The following is a 22,488-nucleotide window of genomic DNA, read 5'->3' on the forward strand; positions in this document are numbered from 1 at the left end:
TAGTCACTTACTCTGCCTTTTCTAAGTAACATGATAACTGGACCACTTAATTTGGGCTTTGTAACAGATGATTGTTGTTGTTTAGTCTTTAAGCTGATGCTTTTGTTACTCCATGGATTATAGCCCACCAGGCTTCTCTGTCCATGGAATTTCCCAGGCAAGAACACTGGAGTGGGTTGCTATTTCTTTCTCCAGGGGATCTTCCTGACCCAGGGATCGAACCCGAGTCTCCTGCATTGCAGGTAGGTTCTTCACCACTGAGCCACTGGGGAAGCCCACAACAGACAGTTCAGTTCAGTTCAGTCGCTCAGTAGCATTTGACTCTTCACAACCCCATGGACCACAGCACGCCAGGCATCCCTGTCCATCACCAACTCCCGGAGTCTACACAAACTCATCTCCATTGAGTCAGTGATGCCATCCAACCATCTCATCCTCTGTTGTCCCCTTCTCCTCCTGCCTTCAATCTTTCCCAGCATCAGGGTCTTTTCAAATGAGTCAGCTCTTCACATCAGGCGGCCAAAGTACTGGAGTTTCAGCTTCAACATCAGTCCTTCCAATGAACACCCAGGACTGATCTCCTTTAGGATGGACTGGCTGGATCTCCTTGCAGTCCAAGGGACTCTCAAGAGTCTTCTCCAACACCACAGTTCAAAAGTGTCAATTCTTCAGTTCTCAGCTTTTTTTATAGTCCAACTCTCACATCCATACATGACTACTGGAAAAACCATAGCCTTGATGAGATGAACTTTTGTTGGTAAAGTAATGTCTCTGCTTTTTAATATGCTGTCTAGGTTGGTCATAACTTTCCTTCCAAGGAGTAAGCGTTTTTTAATCTTATGGCTACAGTCACCATCTGCAGTGATTTTGGAGCCCCCCAAAAGAAAGTCAGTCACTGTTTCCACTGTTTCCCCATCTATTTGCCATGAAGTGATGGGATTGGATGCCATGATCTTAGTTTTTTGACTGTAAAGCTTTAAGCCAACTTTTTCACTCTCCTCTTTCATCAAGAGGCTCTTTAGTTCATCTTCACTTTCTGCCATAAGGGTGGTGTCATCTGCATATCTGAGGTTATTGATATTTCTCCTGGCAATCTTGATTCCAGCTTGTGCTTCCTCCAGCCCAGCGTTTCTCATGATGTACTCTGCATATAAGTTACAGTGGAAGTGAGAAATAGATTTAAGGGACTAGATCTGATAGACAGAGTGCCTGATAAACAGATGGTTACCACAGTTTAAAATAAGATGTCATTTTGCTTGTCACCCACGAAAACACTTGGATGAAAGAAAACATAACGAGACAATTTCTATGAGAAAGGCGAGTTTATTCTTGCCCTGTGATTCTCTTTAATATTGTGGCCCTTCTGCAGCCACCACATCCACCTAGGGCCATTGAATCACTTTGCTCTGCACATGCTTCTGAGATTTCCTCCGAGGGGACTGTGAGGATTCGCTCCTGTTCTGTCTCCCTTATGTTTCACCCATGCTCCAGACTTCCTCATCCAGCTTGTACCCAACAGTGCACAGGGTTGTTAGGGGTGCTGTGGGAGGTCCCTATGATGAGCGCATCCCCTCCCTTGGATTTCATCCCACACTAACTCCCACATCTGCTTCTTTAGCTCAGACTGCTCCTGAACTCCAGACCCACGTGTTCAACTGGACGCCAAGTTTCTAAGTCTCTTTAGGATCTGAGCCTTTGTTTCTACATCACCCTCAATCCCTCTTCCAGGGGTCTGTGTCTCCACATGGCACCACCATCTACCCGAGTGCTAAAGGCAACACTAGCAGGGTCATGCTTGACTCCTCTTTCTGCTATTGCCCCATCCAATCCATCAGTGAGACCTGTAGGACCTTCCTCAAAACTGATCCTGGTTCATATCTAGCTATTTCCTACCACCTCCACTGCTACCTCCAAGGCACTGGGCTATCTGCTGCTCTTCCTGCTCTGTTTTCCTCTGCAGAGTCCACTCTCAAAAGAACAGCCAGGACATGTCAGTGTGAATCCAAACATGTCACCACTCCTTCTTAAAGCCCTTCTGGGGCTGCACAGCCTCCCTACAGTTAACCCTGAGGCTCAGGAGTGCTCCCTGGCCCCTGGCTACCATTCTATCACCTTCTTTTCCAACCCCTCCAGCCTTCATTCCCTCTGCTCCCATATTCTACCTTCCTTAAATGAGCCAAGGCTTTGAGTGTGTCCCATGGCTCATTCCTCCTTGCCCTCAAGAACCCTGCCTTGGGCTTCCTCCCTTCACCTTGGAGCGCCTACTGCATGCTCTTGCGCCATATTGATGGTCTGCCTTACCATCTTTCTTCCGCACTAGAACTTCATCTCCATGAGGGCAGCAACAACTTCACCTGCATGGTTCATAATGATGGGATTTCCAGCACCTGGACAGGGTGTCTGTGGGACTGCAATTCAGGCTTGCTGTAGGTGCAGTTTTGGCAGCTGTCTTATCTCCTACATTAAGATGGAAGGAAGTGAGGCTCCAGCTGACCTGGCAGGGCTGGGCTGACTCACAAGGGCCTTCAAAAACCTGCACATGTTAGAACTTCTCTGTCAGATTCACTCCAATCCAACTCTCCTCCTGTGGAGACAGACTCAACACCACAACTCAGAGGCGTCCCCAATTTTTCTGACGTCTAGACCTCAACGTCCTGTGTGTGCAGTCACTGTGTGCAGTGACACAGACATGCCTCTGCCTTTGGTCCCACATATTTGCTGGAGCATCATGCCATCTCATTCCATTCAGAGGCGTCCGAAAGGGGCAGGGATGCAAGACGTTACTTTCCAAACCTAGAGACTCATGATCTCTGAGTCTTAAGTGTGAACTCATCAGGATAACCTGGTTGAGAGACGAATACTTTCTTGAGTTCTCAGGCTAAATGAAGAATGTGAGGCATCTTCTTTCCTCTCTCAGGGGGTCAGTGGTTTTATATCCTGAAGACCTGGCCCTCCTATCGTCCCCGCCTATCATGGGGCCGGAGTAGGTCATGTCTTCCGGGGTTTTAAGGCCTGCGGAGAATGGCACTTCCTCTCCTGTGGGTTCTGTGGGAGATGAAGCTTCACTACTCGATAGAGAGGCTCCTCAAACAGGCAGGGCTGTCCATGTGCCTTGGGGAGCTGGGGGGCCACGCTGGACGCCTGCCCTGTGCTGGGCTCGGAGGGAATGGAGCTGGAGTATGGGTCTGGATCACACTGCTGTCTCACGTTAGCTCCCTCTGATTGCCCTCAGGGCATTGCCGCCAGCTCCTTTCTGTTCCGCCCCCTCTTGCTGGTGGGGGGTGCTAGCGTCTGGGGTACTTTTCTGCTGGGAGTTGTTTTTAGGCATGTAATCTGTGGGTTTTATTTATTTTCCCTCCCAGTTAGGTTGCCCTCTGAGATTTGAAAACTTCCTCCAGGCCCTCCAGTGCGAGGGTTTCCTGGTGTTCGTAAACTTCCTCTATTAAGACTCCCTTCCCGGGACGGGTCTCCATCCCTAACTCTGTTGTCTCTCTTTTTATCTTTTATATTTTGTCCTACCTCCTTTCAAAGACAATGGGCTGCTTTTCTGGGTGCCTGATGTCCTCTGCTAGCGATCAGAAGTTGTTTTGTGGAGTTTGCTCAGTGTTCAAATGATCTTTCGATGAATTTGTAGGGGAGAAAGTGGTCTCCCCGTCCTATTCCTCCGCCATCTTAGTTCCCTCCCTCGGGCCTGGATCACATGAGCCCCCAGGGAGGGAGAAAAGTCCCCGACGCTGAGACCCTAAGACAGAGCTTATATTTCCTCCCAAACACAACTTGTATTATGTCTTGAACAAGCAGACTTTTTTCACTAACATTTTTTTGACATCCATATTTCCATCTCCCATAGACCCAGTAAATAATACTGCTTATCAGTGGTTGATTCACAGTGATCTGAACACTAAATTACTGGACAAGGGAGCTGACACGCTATATGTGGCCATGTCGAGCAGCTTTCTCCCCACTGTTCCTCAGCGGAGCTCTGTCTGCCCCGTGGAGAGTGACAGCAGCGCCCGAGGGACGAAGCCTACGCCGCCTCCCAGCACCCCGGCTCCTCACCAAGCTGAGGTGGGGGACTGGGTGGGACTCCTGGGCCTCAGCCAGATTCCCACCAGGATCCAGGCACAGAAAAGCCGTGAAGGATGATCAGTCTATGGCTTAAAGAGAAGTACAGAGAAGTCGCTGGATGATAGGTGGGGGGCAAAGAAGAATGCACATTTATTCTACCCTCCACTATTTTCCAGTCCTCATCTCCCTGTTCTCGGCAGAACCCTGATATTCAGACTCTCCCTGCCCGTGATCATGGTCCTGAAGACTAGGGCACTGGCCAGCCTCTAAAGGCCTCTTTCAGCACTGACAGGGTGCTGTCAGCAGCCCCTGAAAATCAAAAGAGAGAGTCACAGAACACACATGCCATGTGCTAAGTTGGCTGCTTCAGTGACACCAACAAGGGTGTTGGTAGGTTGACACTGACAGATTAATGGGAGAACAAACAACTCCCCAAGAGCCATTTGAAGGAGCAGAGGCTCAAGGTTTTCAAAAGCAGGAGAGAAAGGTAGTGAAAGGAGGCATGCAAGTGCACCCAGGTCAGAGGAAAACCCAAAATGCAAAGCAAGTCAGTTGACTCATCATCAGAGGGTGAACATTTGAAAAGAGTCAAACAGTGCCCCTTTAAAAATGCTGGTTTGGAAGGTAAAATGTAAGTAAAAATTAATATGTGATCCATGGGAAAAAAATAACAGAAAAGACCTTCCAGAAAAGCAAAAGCTCTTGCTGAGCATGATATGGCTGGAGGAGAAGGCTGGTATGGTGGACTCCATGCCTTTTACCAGGACTAGGGCTTTAAATGAGGCAGCAATTATCAGTGTTACTGACCATGCTCGAGGCTGAACTTTGTCAAATGCTTGGTTACTATGGCCTTCAAGAGAAATTAGTTCCTGAATTTTTTTCCTTCGTAACCTATACCAGTTTTCCCTTCTCTGTGAATAGTGAATATTAGGTTTAAACTATCTCATAGAAACATCTTTAAAATAGCCAGCCTCTAGAGGGAGGGCTTTAGTGTTAGTTGTTCAGTCATGTCCAACTCTTTGCGACCCCATGGACCTTACGTGGACTGTAGCCTTCTAGGCTCCTCTGTCCATGGAATTCTCTAGGCAAGAATAATGGAGTGGGTTGCCATTTCCTCTTCCAGAGGACCCTCCCCACTCAGGGGCTGAACTCAGGTCTCCTGCACGGTGGGCATATTCTTTACCGTCTGAGCTACTGTGGCTAATCCAGAGAGAAGACCTGGAGGTAAGACAGAACCAGGTGTGGCGATTGGTCTCTGAGCTGCTTTTGGCAGCTGTGCAGCAGTGGAGAAAACAGTCACAACATCAGATCCAACACAGTTATCGGGAATTTTGATCCTGTTATTAAGCCAAATACCCCGAGGGTGAGGCTTCCAAGTCCTGGGCTGAGACCTGGCTGCCAGTCTGTCCAGCACAAGTAAGGCCCCACTCACCACCAGCCCCTCTTCATCTTTGGGGATTTATTGGCCCCACAGAGGATGCACAGGGGCCTGAGAAGGGCACAGGATCCTCTACACGCATGTCTGAGAAGCCCCAAACGTGTGACTATGCAAAGATTTATAGTGCAAATGATCATGAGTGACACAGAGGTTGCCTGTCTCAGAAAGAACCAAGGTCTGTTTCAGAATTTGTTTGGAACTAGTTAGTTTATTCTTAGGAACTCCAAAGAAGACAAGTTTGGTTTACTCCCTGAATCTTGTCCTCACTGGGATGTCAGAGAAACATTAAGAAGAGCAGGAAACCAGTCTGGTTGTATGCTTCCTTAACCTGGAGCTGGGGGTGCAGATGTGGGTGGGGGGAGGGCAGGAACAGTTCCACAGGGCACCTTGCTGCCTAATGCTCAATCTCACCAGGCCAGCATCCATCCTTTTCAGGTCTTTGCAGAGGGGAAAACTGAGGCTGAAAGAGGTCATGAACTTGCCTGTGTCCACAGGAAGTGCCAGGGTCTCCTATTTCTCTCCAAGTGTAGGGTCTTTTGTTCAGGACCCAGTTGGGCCATCGTGGTTGGATGGGAAAGGAGAGAAGTTAAGGCAAAGCAGCTTGGAGTTCGCTTTGGGGGAACCTGACCTGGCCAGGCTGGATTAGGAACAAAGAGAACTCTCAGGGGATCTGAGCACCACGTGCTTCTCACCCCACACCACTGGCACCAGGGGAGGGCCTGCAGGCACCCTGGTTGACAAAGAGTGGAGCTGGACCGCACATCCCTCTTGCCCCCGCCCCCTCCTCCCGACCGGGGGGGCCTGAATGGGGGGACTCACCCGCCTGCTCCAGGGCCACCATGGTCGCCTGTTCAATCAAGTCCCGTTCCACGAAGCTCCGGAAGTCCTCGCTGTACACACTCAGGTCCGGAAGCTGGAACGTGTAGATGGGCATCTCCAGCGGGAACTGCTCGCTGCTGCACTCACTCGCCACGTGGGACCGCGCCAAGGACACGATGGCCGAGCTGGCGTGGGAGATCCCCCGCGAGAGCCGCTTCTCTGCATGGGGGGAAGTGGGGGTGCTGAGTGAGGGGGGCTCTGTGGGTGTGCACACTAGCCCACATGACACATCCCACATGTGCACACACGAGCACACAGGATGCATATGCACATGTAAACATACATGGCACACTCATGCAGCAACATGGACACACACACATGTACACACTCACCACACATGCAGAGGCACACCCATGGACACCTGCATACCCATTACCTCCCCCTCCCCAGCCTTGCCATCCCCCAGTGTTCTCAGCAGGCCTACTTCATGCTGGGTTAACATCACCATCACCTGGCACATGGCACTTAGTCACGAAACCTCTTAGAAGGAGGCAAAGGGCAAGTCCACCACACAAATATTCCTCAGCATCTGTAAAGATCAGCAGCCTTGCTTCCTGGGTCTTAAGTTACATGGAACTCAGTTCAGCAGAGCTCTAGAGGCATAAAATTCTACACAGGGGACTTCCTTTGCTTTTATGCTTTTATATTTTTAAAGTGAGAAGCAATCCATTGGGTTTCCTCCACAGTGGCTTGGATTTTTAGATAGGTCACCTCTACTAAAGCTACTCTTATAAACACACCCTGCAGGAAGATTCCCAGGACACAGATGTTAAGCCATCGCATGCCTCTATTCTGTCTGGATTTTCTATTGTCATGGCAATCTTAAAAATTTTTATTTTGACTAGGCTTTCCAACAAGGGATGAGAAATGCACTGTAGAATTTCTCTAAAATACAACAGTTACTTTATTAGGAAGTTGACCATCTGATTTAAATGCCACCATCAAGAAGTAATATTTTAATGGCTGAGTAATATTCCATGGTGTATATGTACCACAGCTTTGAATCAGTTCTAATGAGATGGATGAAACTGGAGCCCATTATACAGAGCAAAGTAAGCCAGAAAGATAAAGACCATTACAGTATACTAACACATATATATGGAATTTAGAAAGATGGTAACGATAACCCTATATGCAAAACAGAAAAAGAGACTCAGATGTATAGAACTGACTTGTGGACTCTGGGAGAAGGCGAGGGTGGGATGTTTCAAGAGAACAGCATTGAAACATGTATATTATATAGGGTGAAACAGATCACCAACCCAGGTTGGGTGTATGAGAAAAGTGCTCGGGCCTGGTGCACTGGGAAGACGCAGAGGGATCGGGTGGAGAAGGAGGTGGGAGGGGGGACCGGTATGGGGAATACATGTAAATCCATGGCTAATTCATTTCAATGTATGACAAAAACTACTGTAATGATGTAAAGTAATTAGCCTCCAACTAATACAAATAAATGGAAAAAACAAACAAACAAACAAAAAAACAAAACAAAACAAAAAAAAGAAGTAATATTTTAAAAAGCATACTTATTTTTTTAAAGCCCTGTGCTTAATAGCAAAATAATTCTTAAATGTGTGATATTAGGAATAAGTTTTCAGTTTTACAATCAATATTTGTAACAATGAAGAATTCTTTTAGGAAGGGACTAGTCCTCTTTTAATTTTGCCCAGAAAACAAAATTCAGACAGGCATTTCAATGAATATTTTCTAATAGCTGTGGTAGACTCATTAGTACATGTGATCATTTAAGTTGAATGGATGCCCACTCACATTAGCCTGCTCATGGGTTAGGTTCTGTGCTCTGCTGATGCCTCTCTGAGCCGTGCTTCTGCCCCTGCTGTTCTGGCAGGAAGCCCATGCCCACGCCTTCATTAAGAAGGAAAGCTCTCTTCCCCCACATGCAAGAGTAGTTGACAGCACTGCCATTAAAGTAATTTTGCTAAAGCAGATGAAAAACAAGAGGCCTTTGACCCTGGTATAAGTTAATTTTAAGCTCAAATTTAATTCTCAGAGGCCTCATATATTTGCATGGTAAGTCTCAGAGACAGAGTACTTCAAAATGAATAGTTGTGATTCACCTTCAATTTCATTCTGAGATGAATTAAAGATGATTGAAGTTTGTTGTATTTTGAAGAAGGGCAAGAAGAGAGGTCAGACCACACAGGCCATGAGCAAGAGGAGCCACGGAGCACAGGGGCCAGCTGGTCGTCCTGTGCCTGGGGCAGGTCTCCCAGGGCAGGAGCAGAGGGGACCTCACGCCCCTCTGCCCCTTGCAGCCCTGGCTGAGGTCACATTTCTTGCCACCAGCTACCTTTCTGGAATCTGGGAAAATAGGAACTGCTCCATCCTTCAAGACCCAACAGTTTGCTTGAACACCCAAGGTAACATGAACCCACATTGCTCTCAGCAGAGGCAAGGTGCTGGGCAAGGTCATCCATACGTCTTCTTGGCTTACCTCAATCAGCACCTATTGCCAACTGATGAGGACCTTGGAAACGCTGTGACTCATAGTATAAATTGATGCTATTGAGCCACTCCAAATATTAATATTTGGAATCTGAGGGGAAAAGTCCTTTTGAACTAAAAGTGAATTATGTTAAAGATCATATAACAAGAAACATATGCTTCGAAATCTAACTCCTTCCAACCACCACCTCCATGAATGCACATACATAATCACACAGACACACAGACACACACACACACACACACACACTCACATGCACATACACTCACAAACGGATTCTTTAAACATGAATTCAGCAATTCTTCTTTTGGAAGTATAAATAAAATAAATAAAACAGGAATTACCATGTTCAAAGTTATACCCCAGAGAAATACAGAGAGATTTTTAAAAAAATACTGAGGGAATATACAGGATTTTCTGACCCTTGACAAAGCCAGCTCAAGCACTTATGATTTATTATAGCAGAAGGAACTATATTCAATATCCTGTGATGAACCACAAAGGAAAAGAATGTAAAAAGAATGTATACATACATATAACTGAATCACTTTGCTGTATAGCAGAAATTAATACACTATAAATCAGCTATATTTCAATAAAAATAAATTAAAGAATGAAATTTAAAAACCCACACTAACAAAAAGGTATCTATGATTTAGGCCAGGGGATGTGTATTAACTCTGTTTTCTTATTTTCTGTATTCTGGAGGCTCTGGCATCTGGGCTCTGAATGTATTCTGGAGGCTCTGAATGGGGAGAGAATTTCCCTACAGAATTATCCAATTCTTGGAGACACCAAAGGACTCACCCAGGACAAACCAATTCAGAGCCTATACTCTGGATCACCTCCTCTATCTGGCTCACACCAGCAGGCCATGCCACTGCCCTAATTACCCCTGGGCCAGGTGCCAGACAACAGGAAATAGCCCTTATACCCGCCGAGGGCTGCTGAAATTACTCATACCAGCCAATCCTAAGTTTGTTTACCCTGCCTTGTCTTTCCCACAGAAACACAATACAGGCCCCTGCCCTTGTTCTCCTCTGTCCCTTCTGCCTTCTGACCAACCCTGGTGCTTCACCATATAACCCTACAGGGTGTGTCATGCCTCCTGTTTCCAGGGAACTGTGAGTATAAGAACCTCTTCTTCTAGGACAGTCATGTCCCTGTCTGTGTGTCTCACTGTATCTGACAGGTAGACAAAAATCTTCCTGACCCAGGGATTGAACTCGGGTTTCCTGCATTGCAGGCGGACTCTACTGTCTAAGCCACCAGGGAAGCCAACTTTTCTAAAAGGGATAGATATAAATATTTCAGGCTTTGAGGGCCATACACTTCTCAGTCACAACTACTCAACTCTGTCTCTGCAGCATGAAAGCGGCCATAGACAGTGAATAAACAATGGGTTCTAATAAAACTTTGCTGAAAAAACAGGCAGTGGCCAGAGGTGGTTCATGAGTTATTGTTGTTGATTTAGAATATGGAGGGCTTTATCTTCAATTTTAGGAGACTGTGACTGCAGGAAGAATTCAATTAAAGGGTATATATAGATCTAATTCAGAAACTACAATTTCTACTTGTTAAAAATATAGGGCATCCTTGGTGGTCCAGTGGTTAAGAAGCCACCTTGCAAGGCAGGAGATGCTGGTTTGATCCCTGGTTTGGGAAGATTCCACATTCTTCAGGCCAGCTAAGCTTGTATGCCATAACTAGTGAGTCCACAACAACTGAAGCCCACAAGCCCTAGAGCCTGTGCTCTGCAACAAGAGAAGCTACCACAATGAGAAGCCTGCTCGCCACAACTAGAGAAAGCCCACTCAGCAATGAAGACCCAGCACAGCCAAAATTAAATAAATTAAAAAAATACATATGTTTGTTCGCAAGGCTCAGTTAATGAAATTATGTTATGATAGACTTCTGTGTTTTTTTTTTCCTGATAAAAATAAGATAGTGGCGAGTATCCATATAAGGCCCTGATTCTGCTAGTCTGTCTGAGAACAGAGAGAAGGAGCCTTCTACATCCTTCCCTGGGAGGATAAGATAATGGGTTAGATTGTTTGCTGCTCAGAAAGAGCAGGAACTGCCAAGCTGTCAGCTCTCTGGATCTCCACTGCATGAGAGACGCTGGGAGGCTGTCCAGTGTGGTGCTGAAAGAGCACACAGTCACAGAAAGACCAAGCTAAATGATTAGAAGAGGTCAGATCTAAGGGCAGAATGAAGGAGACTTTAAGAACGGGATAACAAGGGGGCCAAGTCAGTGACCACACCTCAACACCCTCTTCCTAACCCACCCAGGAGGCCCACAGGAGTAGATGGGTGGGAACGGGCTGAGGGCAGGGGTTCTGGCTGTGCTTTTCCTCTCCGCAGCTAGCCCTGTGGGGTAACTGCCTGAAGCATCACCACCACAATGCAGGCCAGCCACTGCCATGGCCAAAGCCACTGGAGGAGCATCAGGGCAAATCTCATGGAGCTGGGAGACAACCACAACAGGAACAGGTGGGCTGGCCCCAAGCCTTCTTCCTTTCCTCCTACACTCCCTGTGAGCTGACAGTTACACAAGAAAGTGGAAGCTCCTACAAATGAGTAATTTCTAGAACAGAGGAACTGAGAGTTCCCTAAGCAGTAAAGCCAACTGTGGCGAAGAGAGCCAGTGGAGAACATTTTGAGCCCACATTAAAGCAGTCAGAGCTAGCCACTTTGAGTGCACTTTCCTCCATGCTCTTTCAGAGGAACACAAAACAGAGTCCATGCCTTAGTCCTTTTCCCCTGATACCACGAGCTAAGATGGCTGGTAACTGCAAGGTACTGTGTGTTCACAGGCAAAACTTAGGAAATGTCTCAGCAGTGAGAACATGGTTATAGAAAGTTCACAAAGTATTTGGGCTGGAATGCATCAGGAGGACAAGGTTTTAAAATAAACCTAGGAGATATATTCAAAGAGATAGAATATTACAATGTGAAACAATAAAAATAACGAGAAAGCAGGAATTTGGAATGAGAAATGCCGATTAACAGAACGGTTCACGTGAAGAATAAATTAGGATGTTAGAAGAACAAGTCAAGGCAATCTCTTAGAAGACATGAAAATGAGATGCAAGAAGACAATGGAGGAGTGGAATGGTTTTAAGGGAAAATAATTTGGACCCAGATTGTTATTCCACCAAACAAAAATTTAAGTACATCATGTAAACATCTTTAGGTACTGATAGCCTTAGGAGACTTATCAGGCAAAATTTTTTTTAGCAAAGTCTTTGGAAAAGTATTCTTTTAGTAAAAGATAAATATGAGTAAATAAAGAAGTTGACTGTTGTCTAAACAAGCAGTAAAAAGAACCTAAATATGACTGAGGGCACATGGAGGTAGGAGGGGGAAGATAAAAACCGGGTAAAATATAGCTGTTGATAATTTTAAAAATTAATAGAGAGAAAACCTAAATACAGGTTTTAATAGAATAGAGGTAACTATGACATAAGGAGAATATATAACTTTCAAACTAGTTGAAAAATTTACTTAGCCAGAAAAGATAGAAAAGGAGAAAAACACATATAAAAAAGCATGGCAAATAAAAATGCAACATAAAGAAGCACAGACAGGACAATAATAAAAATAAAATAAGTAGATTAAATTCACTGCTTAAAAGACAGGCTCTTGGGTTGAATAATAGAGTGACACTTGCTGATAAATTACTTACAATAATTATATTTGATATACAAGGATAAGAAAGGTTGAAAAAATGTGATTCCAGGCAAATATGAACCAAGAGAAAGGCAGGGGAGAGGTTTAATATGAACTAAAACAGATTTAAAGATAAAAATAATTATATGGGACATAGAGATACTCTATATATTGTTAAAAAACACATTAGAGCCAGACAACCTCACAATTGTGAATACATACGCACCTACAAATACAGCCTAAAATGTAGTGGAAAGAGAAGAAAAGCTAAGAGAAGAAACAGATAACGAGCATTAAACTTTCTAACTCAAGTTTGGCTTTTCTGGACAACAGAGTAAGTAAGCATAGAACAATAATCCAAGATAGAGTTTCCAATATAGCCTGAATAATCAGGTTGAGCTAACAGAAACAGACAACAATGACTCACAGCATGGGAAGGTTGACCTAAGGCAACTGGAGAATTAGAATCCATTGTGTAAATATTAAGAGGAGTATTAAATCATTTCAGATCTTATGATTGTATATGTAGAAAATCCAAGAGACTCTCTGAGAACAACTAGTATTAATAAGAGAATTTATGACATGACTGGATAAAAAATAAATTGCTTTTATTGTGCCTAAACTCTTAACAGAATGTGAATAAATGAAGCAGTATATGAAATATTCTTGATTGGAAAAACAGTATTACAATATGCTAATTATCCCTGAAATAAAATAAAAAAATCCAATCCACTTTCAATCATAATTCCAATTTTAAGATTAATATGGTGGAATAAATATCCAAAAATCGTGAAAAAGTTTTGAAAAAGAATGGCAATAAAGGAACTAGCCTTTGCAGAGATATGAGTCAAGTATAGCAGGTTGGGTGGTCACAGAGTCCAGAAACTGAGTCAAATACATTTTTGCTAAGTTAATGTACAGCAAAGTTGGCATGTTAGTTCAGTGGGAAAGGGATGCTTTATTTAAAAAATATGCTAGACTATCTCATTCTCAATCCAGAGAAGCAAAACTAGATTCTTAGCTATTATTTATAAAAATTTCAAATTGCTTATAAGACCTAAGAACAAAATTTAAAAAACAAATACAAGAAAACATGTCAGTAACTTTGAATTTCAGGAGAATTTCTAAAGAAAGGGAGAGGTCACCCATTTAGTCATGAATGTATAGTAATATAAACATTTTGTAAGGCAGAATTTTCTGTGAATAATGATAAGGCAAATAACACTGTGGGATGTATATACATATGTATACACATATATATGCAAAATACATTTGTAGTTTAGTCTTCGTTATAAAGAATGCTGCAAATTGATAAGAAAAATGCAAACAAAACAATAGAAAAATGGGCAAAGTACCTGAATAAGAATATCACAGAAGAGGAAATCCAACTGGCTAACAAGCAAATGATAAGATGAAACTATTTTTTACCCTTCAAAGTAGAAAAACAAAGTAGGAAAACCATCATGAGACCACCCAGTCCTGGCAAGAATGAATGGAAACACCCAGTTTCACACATGGTGAAAAGATATGTGTTTGGGAACCAAGTCCTGATGTTATTAAACAAAAAAACACATGTGTTGGTACAGCAAATCCACCTTGGAAATGCCAGCCTATAGAAATAAGAGCACTAGTATGTACAAATTACGGTATAAAGTTTATTATAGCAGTGCCTGTAATGTCAAAAAACCACCACTAACAACAAAATCTAAGAAGAAACAGAATCACCATGAACAGATATGGTTTAAAAGAAATCATATACTATGGTGTAAAATATGAAGAGAATATGATCACGATCTATTGCTCAAGGAAACCAGCACTCTGCCGAATGCAGTATGTGCATCTGACTTGGATGTGCTTGCATTCTGAACAAGCAAAGTAAGAAGGAGCAGAAGGAGACAGAACCGGATGGGGCCACTGGTTAGTCTCCGGGAGGTATGGGAGATGTGGAGAAGAAAACTCTAAGGTTTCCTTTATATATATTTGTTACAATGAAATTTTCCCAGTTCGGAAAAAAAGAATTCATCCCATGAAACACATGGATGATGAATATCAGTGTCGAACAGGTTTGGAGTCTATGCCACTTGGGAAATAGTTTTGCAAGGGTGAGAGATGTCAAGTCTGGGAAAACCAGGACTCCAGGAGGAATGTGGGGTCCCAGAGAAGTGGACTCACTCTCCCTTGCCCCTGAGGCAGGAATGGAAGCTGTAAACAACAGGGTGAGGGGTGGTGCCTGAAGAGCCCCATCTGCCTGCAGCTGGGAAAGATGATGACCTCACCCTTCTGTGCACCCCTGCCCCAGCCCCTTGTAAACCATGCTGGACCAGGAAGCTGGCGCCTGGCAGGCCCTGAAGCCGGTACCTTGGGCGATGTCGTCCTGCCTGGGCAGGCAGGGCCGCTCGGCTGTGTGCCCGGGCGGGGGTGGCTCTCGCTCAGGCTGTTTGGGGCACCTGCCCTCGTTGAACACAGGTGGAAGATTGGCTGTGTGCACCTGTCGGAGCTGCTCATAGTCACTCAGAGCGGCCGTGAGGTCCCAGTTTTTGCCTGGAGATGAGAAATGACAAGAGATTACAATACTGATGCATGAATAATGGTTACATGTTAGGAGAGAACCTTGCAAAGAAGGGTCTCTGTTAGCACCTGTTCAATCAAACTCCCCACCAGCAGTTCTTGTTTGTTTTTTTTTTTTTAAGTTCTTTTCCTTTTTTGGTTTTTCACTCAATGGTTTTTAGTATAGTCACAGAGTTGTGCAGCTATCCACACTATATAATCCCAGAACATTTTCATTACCCTTTTAAAAAAAACAAACCTGAAGTACAGTTGATTTGCAATGTTTCAGGAATACAGCAAAGAGGTTGTTATACCTACACATATATAGGTCTATTCTTTTTCAGACTCTTTTCCATTATAGGTTATTACTAGATATTGAATATAGTTGCCTGTGCTAATAGTAGGCCCTTGTAGTCTTAGTTCTCATTTTTCGAAGGAGTAAAATGTCCTGATGTGTACTCTCTAAAAGCAGAATTTCTCACCCATGCCTGAGGTCCCTCTGAGGTACATGACGTACCTATTATCCTGGCCTTAGATTCATAGACCCTGCAGAACCTTCCATGCCTCTGAAAACCTAGCTGCAGAGCTTATTTTCTGAGGGAAGCAAAGCACAGAGGAAGAAAAAGTAAACAAAAAGAATTTCCACTTTGGGCTCTCGCTCAGTATTTTAGTGCTTCCTTGAAGCTTAGTTTGGAGAGTGCAGAGGCTTGGGGTGGGGGGTGCTCGCTGAGTGGGAGCTTTGGTGAGAGGCCACCTCAGAGCTCAGGTGATGAACTGGGTGAGACATCAGGCAAGACAGCTGTGCCCACCCTGGGCACACTTGGCGGGGATGGGTGCTGGGGGTTCACAGCACAAGGGGAAGCTGATGGGGTCTGGACTCAGAGTGGGAGCCCAGATCCCTGACTCTGAGACTTGGTGGACTTTCAGAGGAAGGAAAGAGATAGCTCACATTGCATCCAATTCCATTAAGCAACCATGTACTTTTTAAAGGCAAAGAATTAAAAGCTTAGCTCTAATTTTAAAAAGCAAGTAAAATCTTACCCTCTTCCAACTAACTTCAAAATGCAGGTATTTACTATATTGACTAATTATGTGGTACAGACAACAGACCAAGGCTTTGAATGTCTAAAATAATATCTGAACATTTTCCTCTGGTCCTTCTAATTTTTTTTCTGCCACAGACTTGATACTATCAATCAGAAATGTTTAAATTCTATCATATAATCATTTACAATTTAATAATATTTTTTTCCTTCACAGTCAGGTAACAAAGACACAACAGAAGCATCTTTGCATGTCTCAATGTGGAAGAAAAGCAAACAAAATCATCCAGGTTATTCAACTAAACCTCAGCAAGGTCTGGGGTGTTTTTGTAAGTAGTGACAGGTAGGGTCCTTTGTGGAAGGCAGCCCCAATACTGTTTAGTAGTTGTGTCATGGAAACCAGTTGAAGCAGAAATAAAAGCACTCTTTCACTCTTGCACACGACTAACAATCACAGTGTACACACAATGCCAAATGCACTTTCAAGTCTAAGTGCTTGTGTCTATCAAGTGGGCATCCATGCTCCAGGGTATGGTCTATTGAGGGCAGGACAGGCTCTGCCTTTAGGGACATTATTCCTTAGCAGGGGCAATGACCTGGGTGGGCACCTCGCTCTAAAGCAGGGCCAAGGGTCGCAAATGTCCCAGGGAAGGTTGAAACTGTTGGGGAAAAAGGGCAGGGAGAGGGAGGTGGAGGAGAGGCACTGAGAATGCAATCTTATCATGGAATGCAGACATGTTAATATGGACGCATGTATTAGCAATGACACCAGCCCCACGAATACTGGCTATAAGGGAAACAGCTCCCGTGGAGCACTGTGTGTAGCCGTGGGTTTTATTATCCCACAGTGCCATGGGGAGCAGGCACTGTCCTGGCTCCTCACAAACAGAAAGGGAGGCTTAGAAGGTTGCTGCACCACAATGTTTGCATGTGAACCCTCCAATCTCATCTTTCCACCAACTGCATCTTCCTGCAGGGCTGTTCTGTACACAAGACCTGGTCCTAGCAGAGCTGTGCCCCACCCCAGCTTCTGCTCCCAGGAGCCAGCCAACGGCACTTCTCCCACCCTCAGGAAAGAGTGTGTCCTGCTGTTACTACCCATTCCTGACAGGAGATCCTTCCAGAGCCCCCGATCTATGTTCCCATCACAGGTGATCAGGCTGGAGTATGAAGGCCGCACCCCAGTGATCATGCATAGCCTCTGTGGACCAGCACTCCAGGGTGAGGGTATGTTCCTTCTGCATGCCTAGAGGATTAGCTGGGGTGATGATGGGAAGCACGTGTCCAGCCATCAGCAAAGGCCAGTCCGCTCTGATCTCCTACCCAGAGACCTCTCACTCGCTGATTTTCCCCACTTGCTCTTGCCTCCATCGTATTCTCCCATCACTGCCCTGGACTCCTGCTCCATCCGCTGAACACCTGCCCATATCCTTAACTGGCGAGCATCCTGGTTCTCACCTGGGCCACACCGCTTAGCAAATGGAGATCCAGTAAGTATGAGGTGAGAGTGAAGACGGAGGGGGCAGCACGGTCCACAGATTGCAGCTCCCAAATGAGCCCCAAGTGCTTGACTTTAAGATTTTAGAGAATTCAGAATTCCTCAGGGATCCAGGACCCCAGTGTCTATGCATGTGGAAAGGGTCCATGAGGCCACTGAAGGGGAAGCAAGCATGACAGACAGCAGACAAAGTCCACAGAAGTTTAGGGGTTCTGAGATCTGCTTCCAGCTCTGCACAGTTCCACAGACAGCTGCTCAGCACAACCAGGAACGCAAGTGGTAACTTACAGACACGTGGACAGGGAAGGATGGCCCAGGGATGAGCTTGACACTGGCGGGTCGTACAGACTGTATCTAAAGACAGAAAATACAGCGGAGAGGGACAGGCTCTTGGTGGCCTAGGAGTAGGGTTTGGTGCTCAGAGAGCATACGTTTCAAGATCCCCTTTCATCTTGTCCACTCTTAAGTCTGGGAGAGTCCCAACAGAAGTCACACGGAGGGAAGATGAGGTGAAGGGCACAAAGGCCCATCATGGTGGCACCACCACAGTGAGGCAGGGGGCTGAGGCCAGGCAGGACAGAGGCCCACCATGGTGGCACCACCTCAGTGAGGGAGTGGGCTGCGGCCGGCACCACCTCATGAGGGAGCAGGCTGAGGCCGGGTGGGACAGAGGCCCACCATGGTGGCACCACCTCAGTGAGGGAGCGGGCTGAGGGCAGGCAGGACAGAGGCCCACCATGGTGGCACTACCTCAGTGATGGAGTGGGCTGAGGCTGGCACCACCTCAGTGAGGGAGTGGACTGAGGGCGGGCAGGACAGAGACCCACCATGGTGGCACCACCTCAGTGAGGGAGTGGGCTGAGGCCGGCACCACCTCAGTGAGGGAGTGGACTGAGGGCGGGCAGGACAGAGACCCACCATGGTGGCACCACCTCAGTGAAGGAGTGGGCTGAGGCCGGCACCACCTCAGTGAGGGAGTGGGCTGAGGCCGGGCGGGACAGAGGCCCATCATGGTGGCACCACCTCAGTGAGGGAGTGGGCTGAGGGTGGGCAGGACAGAGGCCCACCATGGTGGCACCACCTCAGTGAGGGAGTGGGCTGAGGGTGGGCAGGACAGAGACCCACCATGGTGGCACCACCTCAGTGAGGGAGTGGGCTGAGGGCGGGCAGGATTCACAGCTGGGTGACTGGGGCAGCCACAGGCGACGAGCTCTGAAGCCAGCTCACTTATTAGAGGGTTCTGCAGAGCAGTAAAGAGCCCGGGCTTTGGGTCTGGCCCCGCTCCCTGGCTACTTCCGTGACCGTAAGTAGAGCACACCACCACGGGAAACCTCAGGTTATGTTTCTGTGCAATCGGGATAACAAAATGCCCTGAATGAAAGTTCCAAGGAGGGGTAAGTGAGGCGAGGAGACTACATTTGTACAGTTCTGGGCACATGGATAGCTCTTAGTGTTAAGACTATTCATAACAAGTTTTCACTTATTATGAATAGTCCAACCTCTGTCACTTATGGTTGAAATCCAGCTTGCAAGTGACAGAACTGAGATTCAAATCCAGGTCTGTCTTGATCAAAGCCTAAGCTTCTGGGGGCTACAGTTCCCTTGGACCTGGCCTTGTTGTGGGTGTCAAGGCTCCTGGCCGCTGACCACCCTTGAAATCCTCTCCTCTGCCGTCCTGACTCAGTAATAGGACTTTCCCTCCTTCCGGACCCCCACCTTGACACTGTTCTCACCTGCTGGGTCTTTACTCTGCTCCCCATAGACTCACCTGTACTACATGAAATTCCCATTCATGTGTCATTCAGGTCATCCCCTAAAACACTAGCAGGCCACCAGGCCACTAGGCAGACACCAGAAGGCCTCTGTCCAACATGACGTCTTAACAGCCCCTTCGTCCTATGACTCTGAACACTCTATGTCCCCATTGCTGGCTCCTTTGCCTTTTCCTGCCCTTAAAGCACACGGATACACCGCCCCCACCCCCATTTTTCTTCTTGTTCTTTTTTTCCTCTTAATTTATATCCCATTTTGAAGATTAAGTCCACCTCTATGGGAATAGCCATAGGTCCAGTTACAGTCTGTATCCCAAGTTTCCAGGCCAAATGTTCAACAACGGCAGATGCCAGTCAATTATCTAATCAATATTCCCCTCTGATTCTTTACGTGCAGAATCCTGATTTGATTTGCAAGAGCAATTTGCACAGCTAGAAATACTCATTTTTATCCTGTAGCCGACCTGAGTTTCTAATGATGTTCCAGCAGTATTGCTCCAAGGACAGTATTTCTGGTAGGACAGTATCACTGTCTGCAATTTCTCAACTTGAAACCTTGAGAAGTGGAGGCAGTTGCCTGATAAATGTTTCCTTCTGGGCGCTGCCTCGGTTTGGGTTTGTCACATGCAGGTGACTGGGATACCAGCAGGGACAGGTTTTACCTTCCAGCAAAGTCTACTGGTGATGTGCTTCTGTTTTAAACTTCTAATTCATTTTATTTTTGTCTTAACAAGAACATCAAGTGAGGTTTGATCTCAAGTTAAACACTGTATTTTGTTTTCTCTCTTGAAGGGGTATGTATACTTTAATTTAGCACTAAAGCATCACATCCATTAAGGAAAACACTGAAGCAGAGATGTATGATCCCATGGGAAGCTATGAAACAAGAACTGACTAAACTCAGGAGAAAAAAAGAGTTAAAATAATTTCAGAGATGAAACTCCATTATAAGGAAGCAGAGAGAAAACAGGTGCAGATACCACAGTAAAAAAACATAAAGATCAAAATTAGTAAAGTGAACAAAATGAGACAGAAATAAACAAAAGGTTACAGGGGAAACGGTAGACAGAGACTACAGGTGAAAGAAATGCCACATATACATCATTGGAGCTCAAAATAAGAAAGCTATGATTAAAAGGGACAGCATTTTTCTTATCATATGGAAGTAATTTATTATTCCCTTATCACCAGGCAAACTCAACAAAATGGTATGCTAAAATGCGATTGTAATAAAACTTCATGAAACTTTAAGATAAGGAAAGCATTTGTCATGTGAAATCACATTGCATTGAACAGGCACTGTGGTCCACATCCGGGTGCTTATAATTCCCTTTTCTGCTGATTCTCAAAAAAAAGAAATTAAAAAAAAGACATAGTACCATGCCCATATATTATGCTTTATCTTATCATTTCAGAAAAATTGTGTGTGTGTGTGCATGCTCAGCCATGTCCAATTCTTTGTGACCCCATGGACTGTAGCCCACCAGGCTCCTCTGTCCATGGGATTCTCCAGGCAAGAACACTGGAGTGGGTTGCCATTTCTTTCTCCAGGGGGTCTTCCTGACCCAGAGATCAAAATCCATGTCTCCTGCGTCTCCTGCATTGGTAGGCATATTCTTAACCACTGTGGAAACTTCATTCACAGAGATACAAATGTTAAACAATTAAAAATGTACAAGTTCCACACTATCCTTTCATTAATTAAGAAGAAATAAAAACGGGACAGCCACCATCTAGTGATCTTGGGTATCCAACCAGGGAAAAGGGGAGGAAAATCAGGAGCAGAGGAGATGTCAGTTTCAGGAGAGAAATCTAAGAAAAGCAATCACAGATTTAGCCTTTCAAAATAGAGAATTTCTAACATAAATACTTGATCATACACATTGAAAAGCTGCAAGAAGACTGCCCTAGTATAATAAAGAAATATAAGGACAGTGTTCATGATATAGCCTTATAACATTATTATGTTTTAAAGATAAAGAGAATTATTTGAATATTTCAGCAAAAAGGAAAAAAAAATCAGGCTGGTAACATAGTTCTTGGCAACCAAATTCAATGCCTGAAGATACTGAAAAAAATAAACAAGTATGAGCTAGGAAATGTTTATACCCATCTAGGCTATTTTTTTCATGGATAAAGGTTATAGACAAACCATTTAAAACAGGTATGAGTTCAGGAAATAATAGTCACATGTATTGTTCTTGAGAAAATTATGAGAAGATGAGTTCCAGCCAGTCAAGAATGAATGGAGGTTTGGCAAAGGGAAATTGAGGGAGCAGTAAATGTATTTAAATGTACAGCCAAGTAAAAGCAAAGGTACAGATACAAATGACAGAGGAGAATATTCTGCCAAAACAAAAGTGGTAGAAAGCAGAGTCCACCACAGTTGCTTTAGCTGTACTACATGGGAGTACAAGATAGTATTCAAAGTTGGCAGGTCAAATATACACATCTGAACTTATATAATTTGTTGTTGTTCAGTTGCTAAGTCATGTCCAACTCTTTGGGATGCCATGAACTGCAGCAGGCCAGGTTTCTCTGTCCTTCACTATTTCCTGAAGTTTGCTCAAACTCATGTCCATTGAGTCGGTGATGCCATCCAACTGTCTCATCCTCTGTTGCCCACTTCTCCTCTTGCCCTCAATCTTTCCCAGCATCAGGGTCTTTTCCAATGAGTCCACTATCAGCATCAGGTAGCCAAAGTATTGGAGCTTCAGCTTCAGCACCAGTCCTTCCAATGAATATTCAGAGTTGATCTCCTTTAGGATTCATTGGTTTGATTTCCTTGCTGTCCATGGGACTCACAAGAGTCTTCTCCAGCACCACAGTTCAAAAGCACCAATTCTTCAGTACTCAGCTTTCTTTATGGTCCAACTTTCACATCTATATGTGACTACTGGAAAAACCATAGCTTTCACTAGACAGCCTTTTGTCAGCAAAGTGATGTCTCTGCTTTTAAATATGCTGTCTAGGTTTGTTATAGCTTTTCTTTCAAGAGGCAAGCACATTTTAATTTTCTGGCTAGAGTCACTGTCTGCAGTGATTTTGGAGCCCAAGAAAATAAAGTCTGTCACTGTTTCCCATGAAACATCTATTTGCCATGA

The 22,488-nt window shown here is 45.0% G+C and overlaps 1 protein-coding gene across 2 annotated transcripts in view; it reads right to left on the minus strand.

Annotated features, from left to right (window-relative positions):
• The window catches only part of OTUD7A (OTU deubiquitinase 7A), a 382,361-nt gene that overhangs the window by 68,670 nt on the left and 291,203 nt on the right, over window positions 1-22,488 (minus strand). For both annotated transcript variants that reach the window (XM_070477660.1, XM_070477661.1), the window contains 2 exons: window positions 14,883-15,065; window positions 6,326-6,544 (listed from right to left, as the gene is read on the minus strand). In XM_070477660.1, the coding sequence (XP_070333761.1) occupies window positions 6,326-6,544; window positions 14,883-15,065 (402 nt within the window). The remainder of the gene's footprint in view (window positions 1-6,325; window positions 6,545-14,882; window positions 15,066-22,488) is intronic.

The sequence above is a fragment of the Odocoileus virginianus genome, chromosome 16, assembly GCF_023699985.2.
Source record: "Odocoileus virginianus isolate 20LAN1187 ecotype Illinois chromosome 16, Ovbor_1.2, whole genome shotgun sequence".
Taxonomy (NCBI): Eukaryota; Metazoa; Chordata; class Mammalia; order Artiodactyla; family Cervidae; genus Odocoileus; species Odocoileus virginianus.